Raw genomic sequence first — 21,956 nt, forward strand, 5'->3', positions numbered from 1 at the left:
CTGGCCCGAGCAATATAGGGCCACCCAGCAACTGCATGTGCAAGTCAGCGCGTGTTCAAATACACGTCTGGATCGGCAAGACATACGGACATATCTGTTGATTCAGGTTATTGGTCTCTTGTAATCGTCTCATATATAGTACAAATAAATGCACCACTATATACAACTCCACACACACGTATAGATTGGAGAGTGCGAATATATGCATCTACTTAGCATTTGTATAACTGCAACATATTTATATATATATAAATATATATATACACATGCACACACACACACACCCTTTTCAATGGAAGTGAGTAGGTGCTTGCCTCTATAGCAAGTGAACGAATCGGAGTGGTGTGGCGGATTCCACCGAGCACACTCCTCCATTCCTGGTGTCGGCCTCTGTCGCCGCTGCCAGGTGCCGATCCCTCCCGCATCAAGTATTGCTATAAATCAGCCCCACCAGCAAACAATCAAACAAGTCCGAACTTCGGAACATGTAAATGTGACAGCTAACATGCCGTCAGAGCTGTAAATGATCGCCGTGCGGGGGCATTCATCTACATTACTGGGGCTGTGCAGGGGACTCGAGGACAGACGGATGCCTTATCAACCGAGATAGAGCTCTCAAGCACGAACGTGTACCTGCGGACCTGTCATAATAACATTACAAACAGGCCCGACTGTCATATGTATTGCTATATGTGTGTGTAAATAAAATAAGGAGATACATATGTAGTATTTCAATGTCATGACACATAAGCCTCGAATGCAAAAATGAACTATTGCATTAAACCCTTTTTCAAAAGAAAAAAAAACGTATTTCTGTTCCCCTTATATTTCAACTGATTCTCAGAAATATATATTAGAAAAAATCGATTTCAGATTGGTGTGAATATCTTAAGTTTTCTGTTTGAAACAGACTCAAAATGTGCTCAGCTCCGACCACAGTTGGACAGGGGTGTAAATGAAAGAAAACAAGCCGGGAATGAATATATATATTTGAAAGAATGGATATGTGCGTGGTGTGAATATTGCAAGTTTTCTGTTTGAAGCAGTCGGAGAGGGGTGTAATGAAAGAAAACAAGCCGGAGTGTGAACGCCTTGTGGGAATGTGTCTTCGGTAAAAGATCTGAGCCGTCTTCAATCGCGGCATATGTTCATAGGGCAATAAAACGGGAGATTTACAGCCCCGGCCGGCCCCGACAGCCTCGCACCCTTCCAGGAATTACTGGAAATGATTTATCGCGCCAGGCCGGCCATTGTCACGCTGATGAAATACCGCGAATAACCCGTACCATTGGAGCGCTCCATTCACCGGCTCCCAAAGCACTTTATTTCACACCCGGCTCCGGGGCTCTGGTTCCATGTGCCCACCAATGTGGGCACCAGTACCCGCTGCGTGCATCGTGGTGCTGAACGCGCCTACACACCCACCAAAAACAGAAATATATCTCTGGCCAGGAGTCCGCGGACCTTTTTTTTTATTATTTCTGCAATAACTCACTCAGCGGGAAACGCTGACAGTATCCTGCGATTGAAAACGGAAGCAATACAAGGACTTCAAGCCAGTCTATGAAAGCATAGCGTTTAAAAAACGAATTTTACAAATGAATTCGCGCAAATAAAGATTGAATTTGTGAAGGGAAGCCGTGCGAGGAACGGAGCTGGCTTCGGAGGTCCGCCCTGCCACCGGAGCTTCGTGCAAGCCGTCTTTATTTGAGTTGGGAGGCGCAGAAGCAGCGTCCACAAATGTCCTTTTCATAATCAAATGCTGTAAATAAATGTGTGTGCCTGGAGTGGGAAGCGCCCGAGTAGGTGAGGCGATAATGAGAGACGGGAGCGGGCAAAGCGCGCTCGGAACCCATTATCTGCTGCTTAAAGCCTGCCTTGGGTAACATTTCAAGCCCGTTTTATAGCCTTTCTATTATGACGCGAAGCGAAATTTACGACCCTGGCATGAAAAGAGGCTCGGGCCCTTTCTCGGCTGTAAGAATGGACGGCAGATGCCCTGACAGTGACTATTGTCCGCAGTAAAACACAAACAGCACAGCGCATCTCCCCCAAAAGCCCCCCCAACGGCAGCCACCTCCATGCAAACCACGGCGAGAGCCGCACACACACGCTCACTCCCATAATTTTTCATTTATAGCGAGAAGGTCGGTATATCATCCATACTGACTCCTGGCTGGCGTATGGCCGCAGAGCAGGAAGCAAAGGGTGCGATTTATCAAGCATATGACAGCTAAGTTCATTAAGAATAGAACTCACGAAATAAAGTAAAAAATCTTTACGTACCGAGATGCTGCTCTCAAAGAGACGGGAGCGCCGCGAATAGAGAGGCTAACCCTTTGTATATTATATTCTTGGGATCTCCTCAGGTCTCAAGTCTGATAGAGTCCTTTTTGCTTGGCAGATTAATGACGACGCCGTGTTTCTTAAGGGACGTGCTGAATTAATTATTTCGCCAATCACGTGGGCCAGGACTTGTAGAAATCTACTCCTACCATCTTCCTGCCCCTCGGAGATGCTGCAGGTTATGAATATTTCTAGGGCGGCTTACTTGGGGGCTGTGTGGTTACAACATCGGTGGCGAGGGCTCGCAAACATGGCCGTGCCTTGCAGGAGGCGCTCTCTGCTGCAGGCGCAGCGCCACACTTGCCACACTGTACACGGCCTGCTGTGGGCAGCCCCCTCACCCGCCCCGCGCTGTAAGTCCTTACCACTTGTGCTGATATAACACACAGCCTTTTATTGATGTATTGGTGTTGCATAGGAGGAGCCAGCCGACGCAAACCGGTGCAGAAAGGACTTCGAGAGAGACACACACACTTCCACATACACAAACAGGTACACAATCAAACAAACCCTGATATTCTCTCACATACACACAATCAAACAAACGCTGATATTGTCTCTCTCACACACACACATACACAAACATAGTACACAATCAAGCTAACGCAGATATTACACACACATATACACCGACACACACTCAGACATACACAAACACTAATACACACATATATACCAACTCACTCCCCCAGAGACACAAATACACATAAACACGTGCCCGGACACACTAATACTAATACATACACCTACCTCTACTACACGCAGATCCGCACAAACGTCCTCACACTGACACACACATACAATGATACACAATCACGCAAACGCAGATATTCCTACAAACACACACACACACAGATACACACTCAGACAAATACACAGACGCACACACATAGCTCTCACAAACCCAAACACTGATATAAACACGTACTTAGATACACACCCAAAGATACACACACATTCATACATTTCTATACTATACTATACCCCTAACAGACAAGCACACATATACAGACACATACCACGCAAACACACACCGGCCTCTCCCACAATTGCCACTGTTTACGTTTATACAGCAGCCGTCATGTAATGTACGTTTCGCCCTTAAAATAAATCAAAATGTACTGAGTGGGATCAAATATAGTAACCTTTAAAGTATAACTGCATAAAGACAATGAAACAAACATTTCTCACAACACAAAGAGATGTCTGTCAGCTGTCCCCGTCTATCATGGGTTATGTGTATACACTGTCTAGATAAGTGCACATAACCGATCCGTTATTAATGGTTTCTTATCTCAACAGAGAGGCTACTGTTCGTATATGATATATAAGCATCAGTGACGCGCGTCGTGCACAGCGCTGCCGTCCGTCTGTCGCCCCAGCCCTCTGTCCGAGTTATTCGTAGAATGTACAACGCGTCTGACAGGGCCACGTGAGCCCGGGCCTCGGGGTGCACGTCCTTCACACGCCCTCCGGTGTGAGGGCGACCCTGCTACACCCTGTGTGCTGGGCCTCCTTGTTCCAGGCCCTGTTGTCTTGATTGCAAGTGTACTTACATTTAACAAAATGTCAAAGCAATACGCCCTGTATATTATCACTATGTGGCAAAGGGCCACAATCTTCCTACACATTAGTTATTTCGTTTCTATATGCAGCTTTTCATGAGGAATATGGAATAAAATGGTAGTGTCAAAGTGAACGAACATTTTGGGAAGTGTGAACACTGAACAATATACTCATGTGTGTGCAGTAAGCAGCTAGTCCATTGATTCATACTGCTCCACACAACACACGTGCGAAATTTGTGCTGAACATACTTCTACACTTTCATACACACTTCAGGCTCTCTAGTTTCTACCGCGGAACCCAACACACACGCACACAAACATACATATGAACACACGCACATTGTTGCACGTCCCTGCAAATACACTAAGAGACACAGAAGAGGCATCATGTATACAGACACATACACATGCGCGAACATGTATATCGATCTAATGCACACACACACACTCTTAAGACACACCACATGCTTTATGAGGGCCCAGCCCTCCACACATTAATATACAGAGAAAGAGGCCTCGTGTACATAAACAGTGAAAGAAATGTAAACGTCCCTCTATATGCAGTCACATGCACTCTGCGCACCCATGGACAGACAAGTATATGTATTTACGCAGAAATTATACACATACACCCTCCCTCTTACATAGAAATACGCAAATACACGTAAACAACCACGCTCCCATACATCTGCAGCGACACACGGGCACATATTGACACGTTTATATATCCTCCCCCTACACGCACAGACACACCACATACATATTTAGATGGATGCAGCCACACAACCTCCTAGCTCCTGAGATTAAAAAAAGTCCCCTAATACATAAAACGAGACACTTTGGTAAACATGTATGCACACACACGAACACACCATGGTTTATCATGCACTTACTTGCACACACTCAAGCAAGCGGCTTTGGAGAAATACACACACACACGCACAGGCTCATAGACTTGCGCCAGACACACGCTTAGATCTTACCAACACAGATAAACACATGCACACACACGGTTATGCATATACTACACACATGTTCACTCGAGCACGGAGTGACATGTACACATAGCCTCCCCAATTCTCTCCATCTCTCTCTCGCATACACACACTCCAAGAGACACACCACATTCACATTCAAAGGAACACGGGCCATCTGGCTCTCACTGCACCCCGGCATAGATTCCGAAATACAGACGAGACACCAAACAAATACACAGGCACACATTTGCATACTCGTGCACACAGACACCCAAAAACACCTCTCTGCTTCACACACACACCAGCACACTCCCGCGTACAAGCCCGGACTTAAGAGCTGCAGCAGAGGGATAAACACAGACACACAGTTACAAACGACTCCCGAACATGACTGGATTGGCATCTGCGCTGTGCCATGTACTATTTGCAAACGGAAGAGAACATTTTAACTGCGTTGGCGCAATTATAATATGAATTACGGTAACAAGGCTATAGAATTGCACTCTACCACAGCACTGATGGCGACACCTCTTAGAACCTCTAGGACGAGGCCCCCACCTGTGTGTTCATTACAACCAGAAGATATTCGTTTGGTAACGGGGGAGGGGGGCTAAGTAATGATTTTACACTTGGGAGTACTCTCCTGCCGGACCTGAACTGAGTGTATTTGGAACGTGCTACGTATCCGAGTATTTTTTCCACCGCAGTGACCATGGTGAGGACTGAAGGAGATTTATGGGAAGTAAAACCAACATATGGCGATTAGAAGGACACACATATGTAGTGACCGTTTCAAACGGTAGAAAGGGTATGTACATAAGTTAGTATACTGAAGGCACCCATGGAGAGAACATGGCACCCGGGCGAAGAACAAGATACACACGGCAGTGCCAGGCCCCCGAAAAATGCTCGAGGTAAGGGGCGAGTAAAATACATACATTGGAGTAAAAGGGCACATATGGGAATATTGTCACAACCCTCCCACGGGAAGTAGCAGAGCCTACGCGGACTAAAGCTTCCTCCCGAGGAATAAAGGCGCATATTGGGGGTAATGGAAAGATGGACTGCGTAACCCAGCCTTAGTGGTCAAACTCGTATCTGGGGAATACCAGGCACACATTCAAAGCAAAAGCACACACAAAGGGTGGGCGATATATCCCCATACTGAAATGTAAGTGGCAACAATGCATCTTTTAACACATGAACTTGTCTTAGCACAGCTGGGAGTAAAAGGCAGATGTAAATGGTATCAGAAATGCAAAGAGTAAGGGAACACGGGGAGAGTAAAGGACGCCACTGAGAGTAGAAGAAACATCTGCGATCAAAGACAAACGCGGAGCAGTAATGCGGTGTATATGCCCTGCACGGAATAACTGCCCCCAAACGGCAGCCCAGAAGACCAAAGTGCAGCCTGGAGGTGAACGTAATCTCCAGAGGTGGACAGGCACATGTGTGAAGTGAAAGGCACACACGGAAGTGAGCGGAGTTTATAAAGAGGGAAGGACATGTGTGAAGTGAAAGGCACACATGGAGGTGAGCTCAGTTTATAAAGAGGGAAGGACATGTGTGAAGTGAAAGGCACACATGGAGGTGAGCTCAGTTTATGAAGAGGGAAGGACATGTGGGAAGAGGGCGAGGTGCACACAGGATAACCAAAATGGTCCAGGCGTGTAAAATATCATACATCGGAGTGTATGGGGCATATGGTGGAGCAGAAAGACCCTACAATGAAGGTAGAACAAAGCAAAACAGGACATGAGTGCGTTAAATGTAAAAGGTACAAACAAGGGTAAAAGGAACCCACTGAAGGAAGACAATAGGAGGCGCATATAGAGAGATTACAGTACGAATGGGCTGTGAAAGGCATACACAGAGAGGGGGCTCTGAGGGCTCATGAAGAAGTTCTTGTCCCTTGTAAAAGGCTTGCATTAAGTGCAGATGGCAGACATGGGCAGTGAACTGTAAAAGGCTCTCATCGAGAGGGGAATGTAAAAGAATATACAAAGCACATATGGGCATTGGGCGTACATATGGATGGGTGTAAAAGGCGCGAACGGAAGAGGGTGATGTGTGCGTTGTAAGAGTCACACACGAGTGATGAGGCACATATGGAGACCAACATTTACTAATGGGCTGTACAATGCATACAAATATACAAGAAGGGTACTTATGGAGAGTAAATCTCGCGCACAGATGGGAGTTACGCGTGCACCGTAGAGAACACGAAATAAAAAGCACCCGAGGTGAGAAAAGAGAGCGCACTGAAGCAATGATAAAAGCCACATATGAATTGTAAAGGGCACGCGTGAAATGTGAAAAGCCGATATAGTGAACAAAGGCAAAATGTGAGAGTGAAGTGTAAAAGGCACACATGACGTTTAAAAGGCTCATATATATATATATATATGCACAAAGAAGGCTCGTGTGGCCTGGAAAGGACACGTACGGATTCCAAAGGCTGCACGAGATGACTTTAAAGGCACAAATGGTGAGCAAAAGGCACACATGGGAGAATGAAAGTCACATATGGCAAAGAAAACTGCATGTTTCTGCCCCCCCCCCCCCCACACACACACACTTCCAATCCCCTTCCCCCATCTTTCGGTGCCCTAGGCTCTTGGAGGGGCGAGTTTGAATTGCATCCTCGGTTGTACAACCAGCCAATAAGGTGAGGCCAGATCTGCAGATTAGTGACGTGTCCCAGCACTTGTGAGGCAGCAGTCACACGCCTGCACCTTTGTGTGCATGTATGTTTCCACAAAAAGGCAAGCATGTATGTACACACAAAGAAGTGAACACTGAACACGAGATGTACATGGCGAGCCCCATCGCCTCACACCTCCACAGCATAAACCCCTGTGGGCACCACAGGGATGCAGAGAGCACAGCGGCTCCGTGGAAGCAGATACGAGGCCTGTGGTCTGTCTGTGGCATGGAGAGCTTTAGAGAGGGTGGGTACATGTAGTGTGACCAACGTCTGCCCAAAAGCATGTGTCTGCAAACCCGTTCTATTTAGTACACAGGTAATACGGCGGGGAGACCAGGCCACTAGCCCCACAGCACTCCTTCGTTGACATGCCTGTTTTCAGAAACACCGCACTTCCCGGTAACAGTGGTTTTGCAGCATAAATCCCGATGTAGGTTCGTGCACTATCGTGAATCTATCTGCATGGCCACTGGAAATATGTGGCAGGGGAACACCAAAATATGTTGCCGGGTTGACTAAATTATGCGCCAAGAAAAGGCACATTTCCGGTGGCTTGTCTGTATGCTAGGGATCGCGCTGCAAATCTCTAATACACATCGTTTTTTAAGTACAGGTTCTGCCTAAAACATTCACAAACAATATATATTTCCATGAGAAAAACCAACCCTTCGCTGTACCTGCACACTTTATTATTACACCGCCAGCTTGCCTTTTGCTATCCTGCAGAAACCCTTCCATTGTCGTAAAATGCGCACATTGGTTTTTAACGTAACCTGCATTTAGACACCCGTGTCACCAGGGGCTTCGCGAGCTGCCGCAGAGAACATACAGGACAGTACACATTTGTATATACAAGGAATTTTATTATTTCAATGTCATATGAAAGAATTACATAAATCTACAAGCAACCATTCATATAAATAATATTTACCGTTGGAGAAAATACATTGGTAAGGTATATGCAAAGCTATCGATTGTTTAAAAGGTGTGTGTGCGGGCGCGTGTGCATGTATGTACACTGTGTGCTCACCGCGTGTTCTTACTTAGGGCAGTACACACCCTGCTCCTTTTACACACCTAGATTTATTTATTAAAAAAGAGCCCCTTTCACTGCACAGAAATAACTGTGCGCACAATGAGACGCGGCGTGAATCGGCCCGTATGGTCCGGTCCCCGCCTTTTATGAACAGTCGGAGCAGAAATTATAGGTAAATGTTTACCTTCCCTCACTGTGTCTCTCATGATTTAATGCACATTTGCGTACCTTTAAGGACGCCCATACCTTGTCAGCCACCGAATGTGCTCACCTTGAACTGACTCCTCCGAGAGCTTTAGCAACCTTGTAAACAAATGCGACTATTCAAATCGGAAAAGTACCATAAAAATAGAAATAATTCGAGGGTCGCGTTCGGTGGAAATTATTCCTACTGCTTAAAAGCGCAAAACATGGATTTACCTTCTTTCTTTGTTCAGTTTTATTTCATTCGCTCTTAAATTTCCTTTATTTCATTCTCTCTATTTTACTTTCTTTCGTTTTTTTTCTTTTGGTGTTTATTTCTCACGTCTTTTGATGATTTTATTTTTGTTCCATAGCTCTCTTTTCCTTCCAGAGCCTGCTTGGCATTTTCGCTACTTTTGGTTCATTTTCTTCCCTTCAATCCTTTTTCTGTTCTCTTGTTTTAGCTTTTTCGTTGCTCGCTATTTTTCGTCCCCTTTTGTTTCTTTCTGTTCCTTCCATCGCCCGACCCTCCTTTCCTTTCCTATCCTTTCCTGGCTTCCCTCTTTCAGTTATTTATCTAGTGAAAATACCCAACATATTTGCCACGTCCCTCGCTTTACATACACCTATATAGGAAAATGAAAGCACAACTCGTGGGATCGAATGCCCCCCAATTTGTTTCTAGTAACAGTGGGGCATGTGTTCGTGTTCTGAAAGGCCACAATCTGTTGCCCGGCCCAGGGTTAAACATTATAAAACTGTGACATGTAATCACCGGACAACTTTTGGGGGCAGAAGAATCCTTTGCCGGCTCTGAATATGAATGCTGTCTATGTCTAAAACAAGGGAGTAGGGGTCTGTCGGGTCAAGAGTTGAGAGGTCAGCTCCCCCGGCTGAAATACAGCTCGTCGGACTGAAAACATGTCCTCTGAGTGAACCTGCGGCCGCTCGGGGCTCCGAACTTCGGTGACATACCTTTTCAGCTTCTCGACGTGAAGGCGTCAGGGCAGGGGACGGCTCAACTGTGTGTGCACTCGGCGCTTTTTGTGGCCGCCACAATGCTGCGCATAATGCCCGAAAATCCATCTTTAATATCTCGACGTGTGGGTAGTCAGGCTGGGCCCTGAGAATGCCAGGCGTGCCAGGGGGAACAAAGGGCCGCCGAGGCTGGCGCACAAAGAGCCGGCCCTGTTCAGAGAGACTGGGCCCCCAGCACAGGGGCTGGGTGCAGCCGTGAGCGATGGCTTCTGCCTCGAGCCAGCGCCTCGACAGCCTCCACAGCGCCCAGCTTACCCCCTTCCCTCCGTTAACACTCTTTCTGGAATGTTATCAGCCAGTGACCCTGGAATCAAAGGCATGACACCTCTGCAGCCTGCCCGGCCATTTGTACTGGAAGTGTTTGTAAAAACAAGCCGCAATCCCGTGCTAAAGGGCAGTCAGAGCCCGGCTCTTCCACAAACGCCGCACGGCTCCGGGGCTGACACTGCTCCGAGCCTGGCGCAAAATGACCTTTCTGCGCCAGACATCAGTGCAAACGCGCATACCTAAAGCAGTAGAATCTCGCTTCCACCACGCTCCTTCCCGACTCTCCTAACAAGTGAATGGACTATTTCTAAATGGGGTCATCTTATTTTTAAAAAGCATGCTTTTTAAATCCCCCGAGTCAAACAAGAGAGTGGACCTCGCACTTCGTACTGTTAGAGCACAGAGGCGCCTTTGCGTGAGCTGATAAAATGCTAACTTAATAAAGAGAAGGAGTCTGAAAATTGACCTTGCTGAACCATATACACCTCACAACCTTCCTTGCATGCGGCTCCCTGTTATTTGAATATCTGCAAGCAGACCAGTGGAACATATCCCAAAATGTACTTTTAAAAAAACGGCCTTAGTTGACGTGGAATACTCAATTTTTTAACAAAACTCTATTGATTCAGACAAAAATTGGCGCAGAGTCCACTTGAGTTCAACAATTGTGAGTAAAACATATAAAATCGTGGATCAATATAATCCTACATTTCTAGATACAATTGTAAGAAGCTATTTTGATGCTACATTTTTTTTCTAAAAGGCTAGATAGATCTTTTATGCTTTCATACAGAAGAGAAAAAGATCTGTTGTGGGTAATTGAACAATACATCCAATCTTAGAGGGAAAATCCTCAAAATGTCCACGAGATTGTTTTGGTTTGGCTGTTTCTATCTGCTTCGTACCATTGCAGTGAAAAATAAATAAATACGTAAAGACAGCCTAAACATTACACAGCCCGAAGCCAGGCCTACCAATCCCCTACTTTTTCATATTTTTGGTTTCTCTTAAAGGGGGCGAAGTGGAGGGAAAACAAGGATTAAAAAGAATCAAAGCAGCGCCAGGAGTTTCCCAGACACGACTGGTTCGAGCAGTACACAAAGGCGGAAGCACGCATCCCTCTGTCCAATTTCGATCAAATTCACCCGCGAAATGCACTGAAATGCACAGAAGTGGAACATTACCCAAGGAAAAAACCCAGGAAATGAATCACATGGAAATGGCCCCGAGCCCATCCTCTCTGCAGTCGCAGCATCCGTCTGAAACGGAAGCCGCGCACTTCCTGCATTGTGCAGTCTTAGCATGTTGTGGTCTGTGTGCTCATTTGAACTGGGGCAATGTCGCTTTATTTGGGGTTTTAGGAAGGGCTGGCACGTGGCGAGCCGCCCTTTGCCTTCGCTGCAAGAATACGAGTCAAAAAGTGGTTTCATTATCAGGGGCAGTACTTCGTCTGCGCCTCGGGCTCTCCGAAGCATATCTAGGCGCTGTGTTGATGGGATCCATAGGTGTGAGGGACTTCTGCCCCTGCTGGCATCGGTACCTGGGGTGCGGGCGGCTGGCCCACTGTCTGTGCTGGTGGCATGCCGGCTCTGGCTGCGGTTGGTTGGGGGGGCTCGAGGCAGTTCAGAGTCGAGGGGTGCACGGCAGGGCATGGCCCGGCTCTAGAGGGCGGTGAGGTCCGTCTGGTGCTCCTTGCACACAGTCTGTAGGTGCTGGCTCGAGGCGCTGGAGGACGACGACGACCTGCCCTTCGTGTTGGGCAGTTTGTGGTCCTTTTTCCACTTCATCCTTCGGTTCTGGAACCAGATCTTGATCTGGCGCTCGGAGAGGCAGAGCGTGTGTGCGATCTCGATGCGGCGCCTCCGGGTGAGGTACCTGTTAAAGTGGAACTCCTTCTCCAGCTCCAGGACCTGCTGTCGGGTGTACGCCGTCCGGGACCGCTTGGGCTCCCCTCCGGTGTAGTTCGGGTTCACTGTGGAGGAGGAGAGGCAAACAGTTGAAAACAGGGGAAGCGAGTCAAGTCAAAACACAAAAAACCCACAAGACCAATCCTATAAACTCCTTCGCACTGCACGGGGATAAGCCTCTAGAATCACTACACTGCCCACAGTAACACACCACGTCCACCCACAACTCCACAAACCTGACATTAATAACGCCCACAGCCACCGCAATAATGTACTGGCAACCCCAAAATAAAATACAGTAGGAACCACGCGCCAGTAATCTGGAAATCCCTACAAACTAACCTAACCCTTCGAAATCCACACTCACCCCGACAGCCCCGCTCCCCCCACACAACGCAACGGAATAGGGACCAATATGCCTCAGACAATTACACGGGCATATACAGAAGGGTATTGTACATCAATATGCCCATGGAATTATAAAGCCATACGCCACATGACATTCTAATCCTATACCCACGTTAACTTGAACACTCCTATTACGATCTGAAGTTAGGTACACACACATCGCATGGCCCTATCTGCCCATGTACCACACGGGCTGGGTTCTATACCCATCCACCGTGTGGCATTACCGACCCATATGTATGTATGCCACCCTCACTGCTCTCCCCATAAAGCTGCCGCGCACGCCCCGCTGCTCCGGCGTGCCTGGTGCACATGGCCGCTGGCCTGCTTCCCCAGCAATAAAAATTTATGATGAGTGTAATTGCCGCTGCCTCATAAATTATTCGTGCCGGGAAGGAGCCGCGCTTTGCTTACCCGTGTTGACGTGCACTTTCTTCATCCAGGGGTAGACGATGGCCGGCTGCTTGGTGACCGGCCCGTTCTGGCTCTTCAGGCCGAGCTGCTGGCCGCAGGAGCGGGGGCCGGCCAGGGCGGGGGGCTCGGCCGCGCCGGGGAAGAGGCTCTGGGGGGCGGGCGGCTCCTGGCCGTGGCCCCGCGGGGGCACGGTGGGGCCCGGGGCGCAGCCGAAGGCTGGCGGCTGCGGCGGCTGCGGGGGCGGCTGCTCGCCACCGCTGTAACCTGAGCGCGCGTAGAGCCCCGGGTGCTGGTACTCCGCGCCCGGCGAGGGGCCGAAGTACTCCGGGCTCTGCTCGGCGAGGTAGCCGTTCTGCAGGTACTCCTCGCACGGCGGGAACTTGGGATCCACATACTTAGAGTTCACCATATACGAACTCATGGCCATTAATTTCAGAAGGTACAAAATACTAATTTTTCTCGTGTTGTCTTTTTTTCTCCCTCCATAGAGCCCTCCTACTCGCTGTCAACTGAATAAAGTTAGGCAGCCACGTGACCAGGCCAGCCAATGGGAGCGCAGGGACTTTATCACCGGATTTGTGGGCATCAGATAATTCTCACAAATTAAACTATAGGAAATAAGTAGATTTGAAAGTGAACACAAAATAAATCTACATTTAAAAAATACAAGGTGTATTCAGGGCAGCTATGAAAAGGTGATGTCCGTGCCCTAAAGGTAATTAGACGTGTCTTAGGATACTCCCGCCCGACCCCTCTGTAACCTTTGCTGCCAGAGATCGCACCTTTGTGCTAGATTTGATAAAAAGGTTAATAAAGGGATTTTTTTCCAATAAGGAGTTCCTAATCTAATAAAGTTGAACACGGACAGCAGAGTATAAACACGAAAAGGAGAAGGGAGGGGTGCGGCAGGGGGTGAAAGTACACCAGCGGGGGTAGAAAAAGATGTACAAAAGAGCTGCCCAGCCTTTGTCCCGCAAGGGGTCACCCAGAAGTTACTCGCATCCACTCAGGGTGAACATGATCAGCTAATATGTAACTTCTTGGCACCTCGCACACGGTCACATGGAGCAGAGAAGCGCCAACACTAGCAAGCAATTCTTTCATTTCAATTATTACCTTCTGAGGCAAATGGAGAGTACAAGTATTCAACTATTAAAAAACCTTAACACAAACTCATATTTTACATATTCTAACACTTCGTTTAAAACAACTCAAAAAGTGTTTTCTTTCACAACAAAAATAATCCTTGTATGGAGAAAACTACATTTTTGTAAGATTCGGTGCGCCTTGCTCCGGGATCAGGGACTGTTTCATTGTGGGTCGATCATTCGTTTACATAATTCATAACTAAAGACATACAGTAAATTTGAATACATTCAATTGTAAAGATACTTAAACTGATGGGCTGTTTACACAATCAAAGGCAATATGTTAACTTGAAACCGAAAACACACATTCGTCAGAGGTGCAATGGCTTGCACACATGGCGTGTAAGAAAATATATGCATCCTCACAGAAAATATAAGAGATGCATTCTCACAGAAAATATAAGAGATGCATTCTCACAGAATATACAAGAGATGCATCCTAACAGAAAATAGATACATCCTCAAAGAAAATATAGGAGATACATCCTCACAAAAAATATAAGAGATACATCCTCACAGAATATACAAGAGATGCATCCTCACAGAATATACAAGAGATGCATCCTCACAGAATATACAAGAGATGCATCCTCACAAAAAATAGATACATCCTCAAAGAAAATATGAGATACATCCTCACAGAAAATATAAGAGATACATCCTCACAGAAAATATAAGAGATACATCCTCACAGAAAATATAAGAGATGCATCCTCACAAAAAATAGATACATCCTCACAGAAAATAGATACATCCTCACAGAAAATATAAGATATACATCCTCGCAGAAAAGATATGATATACATCCTCACAGAAAATATGAGATAAATCCTCACAGAAAATATAAGATATACATCCTCGCAGAAAATATAAGCTATACATCCTCGCAGAAAATGTAAGAGATACATCCTCACATGTCGCATTATTCGAAAGCTCGGTATCTTAACCTTCTGCACATAACTGAAGTTTTTGCATCGACCATATATTCCCCTAGAATCGAATCTGTGACTCTATGAGCACCACACAAATTCGGTTCTACAGGGTACATATAGACAACCGAATAACACCCCTTTCCGTGACTTTGCCATTCAGCGGCGTCGCTTTTCTCATCGCCAAGAACCTTCTTGAGAAATGAAGATCTTGAAACTGTGATCATTCGGACCAACAGACTGCACGTATCAAATCAATGGCATAGGTGTGTTCATGCAGAATATTTACAAACAACATTTGTAGGTAGACAGTAACCCCCTCTTTCTAAGTGCCACTCCAATGTAAGGAAAGCAGTAAAATCTTGGACCAAAAATATTAACGTTTACCCTGATAAGAAATAGGCTCTTAATAACCTCAGAGAAGTGCGCATTCACCAAATTAAAGTAACACGTGAAATACAAACATTTTTCTTCTGTTACCGATCCCTGAAAAATGCACATGGCGAACCCCCTCACTTTAAAGAGCCGTCCCTTTCAATAGAACCCATGACTTGCCAATCATTCGCAATAATCCGCGAACACCTCCAGTGACTTTGTAGTTGTAAAGTTCATGCTACCTCCGAGTTACCTTGAGTCTCTGGTGTGCCCATGGCTGTTCCGGCGGCTCAGGGTGAGGCGGTGACGAGAGCCTCCTTCCACGACTGTCTGGGGGTTTTAGTGTGGTAGCGTTTATGGTGAAGGCCAGGGCGAAAGGTCATCGAAATCATTTACAAAGATATCAGCAAGTTTCATTATTTTTACTTGGTCGACAGCCGCGAGGAGTACAAAAGTTCATGGCTTGTGCCTGACCCGGCTACTCTGTGTCCGGCTCCGTCCCCCACACCCCCGACCTCTCTAAAGGCAGGGACCGCGCGCCCGAGCACTCCTCTCGCCCCACACTGACGCTACAGTAAGGCTTTTGCATGTCTGATGGTTTATTTTTAAATTCGTGGATATGTTGTCCAGAGAATGCATATTTTATCAACCCCTGCATCTACCTACTTTTCTATATTGTTAGATTGTGTATGAAATAACAGACCTTATATGGCTGCAAACATAGGCTACTTTCTCTTGTTCTTCTTTCCCAATTTGAGTCAAAGAATGTGACTTTATATTTGTAGTTGAAGCATTTTCCTGGCTTCGCGAATACCTCTTCACTTTTATTTTCTGTGGAGGGCTGGCGACAATTATATGCCCTAAACAATGTCTTATTCGATTGTTTTCCGAGCTGCCTGTTTCGAAGAGTGGAGCTGCGGTTGTAAACGCTGTCGCTGCTTCTCTGGGAGACGCTGTGACCTGCATTTCACCCCAGCGCTCGACTTGCTCAGACAGGTCAAAGCCACAGAGTTATTGATGAACGCAGCGTTACATCTCCCGCTCCCTCCGCTGCCCATACAAGCGCTTTGATCTGCCATCTCTTTTTGTGTCTCCTTCATAACCGGGGCCCAGGTTAAGACTGGTAAAATGCGCGTAACTCGTCGCTCAGGGGCCCCGCAAACGTAAAAAACAACAACAGAACATAAAGCAGCTTGGAAGCAGAGATGGCCCCAGAAACAGTGAAGGGCCGGTGGGTGGCGGGGGCAGCAGATAGGGCAAGCTGGGTCTCTGTGAGGGGCAGGAATCTCCCTGGACACAGCCGTGTGATCCCGAAAACTCTCTAAAATGTTACAAAAACTTCGCCTCGGGTCTTTTCAGGCCGGTTAAAATATAAACAGTGTTTACAAGTTCAAAACGCGCACATATACGGTTATTGTCACATTTTACTTGCAGGGTTTTACATATTACTATGCAAGTCTGGCGCTAATAACACACAACACAATCTTTCATTTAATGCAGCCATGAACCTGACGTCAGCAGCCAATAAAAATGTGGATCTTGGCTGAAGCCAGGCCAGCCTCAAATGACCTGTTTTGGCAACAGTGCTTTTTTGCGGACCTCCTTGGGGTATTTTCTGTCTGTGCTCTTTACAGTGCGCAATGTCCGAAGGGACTGCATAAAAGGGAGGTCGTGCACGGTGAGCACAGCGCCTGTGTCTGCTACAACCAGGAGCAGACTAAACATGGCTAGAAAGGCTCATAATCTGAAAGGAATTAGCACATGTTCATTTAACAGCGAAGCGTTTAAATCATGGCGCCTAAACCACCGAAATGTTTCATATAAAGCCTGCTGGTGTGAGCATGCGCGGGGAGGCGCTGTGTTACTGCGCCAATTCGTTCACGGGACACTTTCGATGCACAGTATATATACACTCCCCTCTTATGTAACGGTGGCGGCGTGTATTCCAATTCTCTTTAGATCTAAACACTAAATATAACACTTTATAAGGCATCACATTCCCCTTTCAGGAAAAAAACATGGCAGAGGAAACAAATGAATTGATCCAAATGTTGCAAAATGCAAGGTTTCTCAGCAAGTAGCGCAGCATTGTCTGGGAGCAGCCAGGCGTTCCTTACCGTGGGCGTCCGTCCATGGCCAGCCACCTGTGGAAATAAAAGGAGAGGTCGTTAAGTCGTTCACTCGAAGAGCACATTTGAATTCAAAAGTCAGCATGAGCAGGTCTCGGCATGACCAGAAGACCGACCCTGAGCCGCCATGTCACTCTCTGCTCCCTCTGAAGCCACGTTTGCCAAGTGGCGTTATTGAGAGCGCGTGGCCACCTACGGAATGCTTTATGCATATCATACTTGACACTGTAACCTGGAAACGCCGTGTTGTGGCGCGGTTTCCAAACTCACAGCCCTATGCGACACTCTACTGTAATAAGGTAACTATATGTATTTAAAGGAGTTTAGGGAAACAAGGAACAGTTGAACATATGACGCATAACTGGCTGAGCACCGCCCTCGGACCCTTATCCGCTCTCTAAAATGTCATTGTTTGCATTACACACAGGTCTCAGTGCACAACAAACACACCTCGGGCCTTGCAGGCCCTCGTCAGAGCTGACACTCGTTCCAATGCAACACACCTTGCGCGTGCACGGCCTGCAGCAAGGGACTATGCTGAAGCTTTATTGTGCACAGAGCTGCGCGCTGGAGTCACAGCAAAGTATACTCCCAAACCATCGCACGTTTCAACAGAAGATTTCCAATACGGTGCACTGAGAGTAACTTCCTCTTATCTGAATGACGCCTGCCTTACAGCGAGCTCCCGCTACAAACTCTGAAAAGAAACATGGAAAGATGTCTGCAGACGATGTTACAGTCGGCGGGTGGCGTGAGATGCTCACCGGCTCAGCAACCTCAGACTGAACTCCACCGTCCCCTTCCACGGCACACGCGGCTGTGCCCGTCCCATGTGCGAGGCCCCGGCGGAGCGGAGCGAAGCCCGTCCCCGCCCGCGGCGGCGGCGGGGAGTGCGGGCCCGGGACATAGTCCGCTGAAGAGGAGCTTACCTGGAGCTCTCCCGGCGGGCGGGCGGAGCGGAGCGCAGGCCTCCAGTGACCCCTCCGCGGCGAGCCGGGCCCGGCACCATCCTCCCTGCAAACTCTCCCCACGCTCTGCTCCCAGGAAGCGAGGCATCGGCACTTGTATGCTCTTAAACTAATTTATGGTGGGAATTATATTTTAGCTTGTCAACTGAAGCCATAAAACAAAGTTTATTGGAATCACGTGCTCGCGGGCAGCCACTCAGGACGTATCTCTGCGGACCCATAAATAACCCTCATCTCTAAAACTTTTATCCGCCAAATAAAAGGCCACAGAAATGGCTCCATGGCCTCCGAATGGTATTAAAAGAGAAAAAAGGCTACAAAACAAGAGAGTGTGCGCACTAGGGATCACTTGCATTTAACAGCCTAGGAGATTTGCATAGAATTGTGTGAAAGTCCTTCGAGAGTATATGCTGGGAAAATGTTGTGTCTGATAAATTAATTTTACGAGAGAAAACGAATCGAGGGCGGTGCATGGGCTGGGGGGGGGGGGCTAAAGAGAGGTGTGAAAAACCATTTGCACATATATTTCACTACTAAACCACGTATAACATATTTTTTTTTACAGATATTGCCCTTGGAGTCTCATGAGAACACGTAAAAAACTCTGTTCAATTTGTTTACTGTAAGGCAAGTGCCACGTGTGTATCAATGTGCTTGTTTTTTATTTTTACATAGGATGCGGTTGACCAAACGGTTTAAAATAAACACCGAAGACCGAAGGCGCGTGAAGCAACAACATCATTACAACATTCCCCCATGGAGAACTTTGATCGTTTGAGCTGCAAAAGCCATAAAACCTGCGCGCAAACAACAAAAACATCCTTAGTGTGAAGGCACCAAAGTGTCAGCAGGCCAAGAGAACTTCAATCGGTCTGAAGCCAGTACGGCGGATACGTCATGTTTGTCAATAACAAGAAAGGACACCGCCTCACACCTGACGGCGCAGACTTTTAAAATGTATATGACCTTTTACATTAATAGGTCGTCTCATTTTTTTTACTTCCTGCGGTATATATTTCTCCAACGTCCACTTTACGCCACTGGTAAATGAAAGCGCGGGTGTCTCTGTTCCCTATGCGGTTCAATGTACCGAATTATAGATGTGTTGATCTGTGAGTGCACTGCTAAATAAATACATGGCTAATACACACGAATACAGACTTATCTACATGCACTCAGATATGACGTAATTTACAGATAATTACAGATGTTCGTAAACATACGAACTTTAGCGCATCATTTCTTTTAGAATATTGTGATAGACTATTTTTACCATCTCAAGACATTTTGTAAAATGCCTACGAAGCACGCACACAAGGGCGTGTATGCGCACCAGCAGGTCGCCTTGCTATACGAAGCCGTTATCACAGCGCTGTCACGTGAACAGTTCTAACCATCATATGATCCTATAGTAGCAATAAAAAGTTGTCATCTAAATATTCTGTACTCAATACGCCTCCCGCACACCTAATTCCCTAATTCGAAACCTACTCTCCTTCCTCTCCCTCTCTCACACACGCACACAAACACCCTCCTCTCTCATACTTCACCACCTGGACCAAGTATGTATCGGTACCTTCAGGGGGAGACGGGGCATCGAAATTTAGCATGTCTGTCTGAATCACAGCACATTACTAGCATACAGAAGGAACTGCAGTTCTAGACTGAACACATATATTGCATACAGACTTCGTTTCATTGTCTACACTCCCAACAGCCCCACCTGCGCGCTCGCGCACACACATGCTTGTGCACACACATATACACACAGCTCTTCCCCCTTTCTATGCCCCTTTTTAACACGCCTGCAGACACGACACATCGCTCTCCCAACGCTTTTTCAAACACACACAGGTTATTTGTGTATCCCACTGACAAAGACACTCTAACTCTCTCACTCACATACACCCACACATGCACGTTCCTTCTCACATACATCCCAATCTCACACACATTCTACCATATCTTTCACTCGCACACACCCTCTTTCACTCACAGACCCACACTCTACCTCTTACTCACACACTAGTTTGTCTCCCTGACACAATTTCCCTCATACATAAATACACACTCACTGTCTTTCGCAGACATACATTTCCTCTCTATCACACATGTGCTCTCACCATCTCTCACAAACACACACTCTTACGCTAAGGTACACCCATATTATTTTGTCTCTCATTCACACACACACACACACACACACACACACACACACACACACACACACACACACACACACACACACACACACACACACACACACACACAATCACACACACACACACACACACACACACACACACACACACTAACTTCTCTTCCTCTCACTCCGCACCCTTCATATGTCTTTCTCACTATCTGACACATAAAGATGCACTACTCTATTTTCGCTCTTTCTCTTTCACACACCACCTGCCTCACATGCATTCTTTCTTTCTGTCTTTCAAGAACACACAAACTACCTCTGCCCCTACACAAAAATACACAGTCCTGTTTCCCTCTCTCTCTCTCACACACACAGCCTCAAACTAAGTCTCTTGCACTCATAAATTCTTTCACTTTCACACACACTACTCCATTTGACCACTGTCTTACACACAAATAATACATTTGGTCTCTGACAAAAACACACACTTGCTCACACACACATGCAGTTTCTCACAAAGATTCACAAAAGTTCCTGCACACACTAACCTCTATGTTCCTCTCTCTTCCTCTCTCACACACTCTCTGCCTCACATACATAACACCATCACTATCCTTATCCAGACACTTTAGCTTCGTTCTCTATGTCTCTCTCTCATACACACTCAAACAGTACCTAATTCTGCTGTCTCCTTTCTCTCACACACACTGATATATCATTTCTGGATCACTTTCACACAAAGTTCTATTCTCTCACAGACACCTACAGCAGCACGTTTCTGTATTTCTATCTCACTCACACAGTGACATATGCACAAACTCTGACTCAAACTTTATTTTACCCACACACATTATATTTTTCTCTTACACTCACACACACTGCATCATTACCCACCCCCCTTTCCTTGCAGCTCACACACACAAACTTGTCTCTCACACACACAAGCACACATTTAGCTTTTATGGAAACTCTTATCCCTCACTATCTCTTTCAGACATATTTTCCACATAATTCCGATCTCACTCCTACCCATTTGTGCTTACACATGCATGAACAAATTCAGACAAAGAAACACACTAGGAAACAGCTGTTCCTATATTGGCATTCCCTCTTATTGTCACATCTCAAATAAAATCTCACTGATACATATGCTATCTTTTACAAATGCTCATAAATAGTCGTACATGCAGGCACATACTTTCTGTACCAAAAAAATCTGTTTTAATAAAAAATAACACTTAGAAATTCACTGAACAAACCAAAGGTAAAGTAACGTTATAGTTAGGTGAATTTGTCAGTGACAACATTAATGTTTTGAACTTAAAAAACACAGAAATTCACCAGTAACTATAACTTGGACCCCGCCATGCACTGCTTATGCCCTCACATATGTTATCACTCATGAAA

The 21,956-nt window shown here is 46.5% G+C and overlaps 2 protein-coding genes across 9 annotated transcripts in view; both read right to left on the reverse strand.

Moving 5' to 3' along the window:
• HOXD3 (homeobox D3) overlaps positions 1 to 21,956 on the reverse strand; it is a 426,989-nt gene that overhangs the window by 145,334 nt on the left and 259,699 nt on the right. For 3 of the 8 annotated variants that reach the window (XR_014978916.1, XR_014978917.1, XM_085645235.1), the window contains exon 2: positions 17,421 to 17,447. The exons of 2 other annotated variants lie outside the window; for them this stretch is intronic. The gene's annotated coding sequence lies outside the window, so the exon portion shown is untranslated. Of the gene's footprint in view, positions 745 to 2,286; positions 2,893 to 17,420; positions 17,448 to 18,361; positions 18,469 to 21,956 lie in introns of those variants that run through there. 3 more of the 8 variants (XM_085645236.1, XM_085645238.1, XM_085645239.1) reach the window with 3 other exon arrangements.
• Positions 8,432 to 14,650, reverse strand: HOXD4 (homeobox D4). The gene is made up of 2 exons (XM_085645244.1): positions 12,852 to 14,650; positions 8,432 to 12,094 (listed from the first exon to the last, which is right to left on the reverse strand). The coding sequence occupies exons 1-2, from the start codon at positions 13,276 to 13,278 to the stop codon at positions 11,784 to 11,786; spliced, it is 738 nt and encodes a 245-aa protein (XP_085501370.1). The 5' UTR covers positions 13,279 to 14,650; the 3' UTR covers positions 8,432 to 11,783.

The sequence above is a fragment of the Triturus cristatus genome, chromosome 3_1, assembly GCF_964204655.1.
Source record: "Triturus cristatus chromosome 3_1, aTriCri1.1, whole genome shotgun sequence".
Taxonomy (NCBI): Eukaryota; Metazoa; Chordata; class Amphibia; order Caudata; family Salamandridae; genus Triturus; species Triturus cristatus.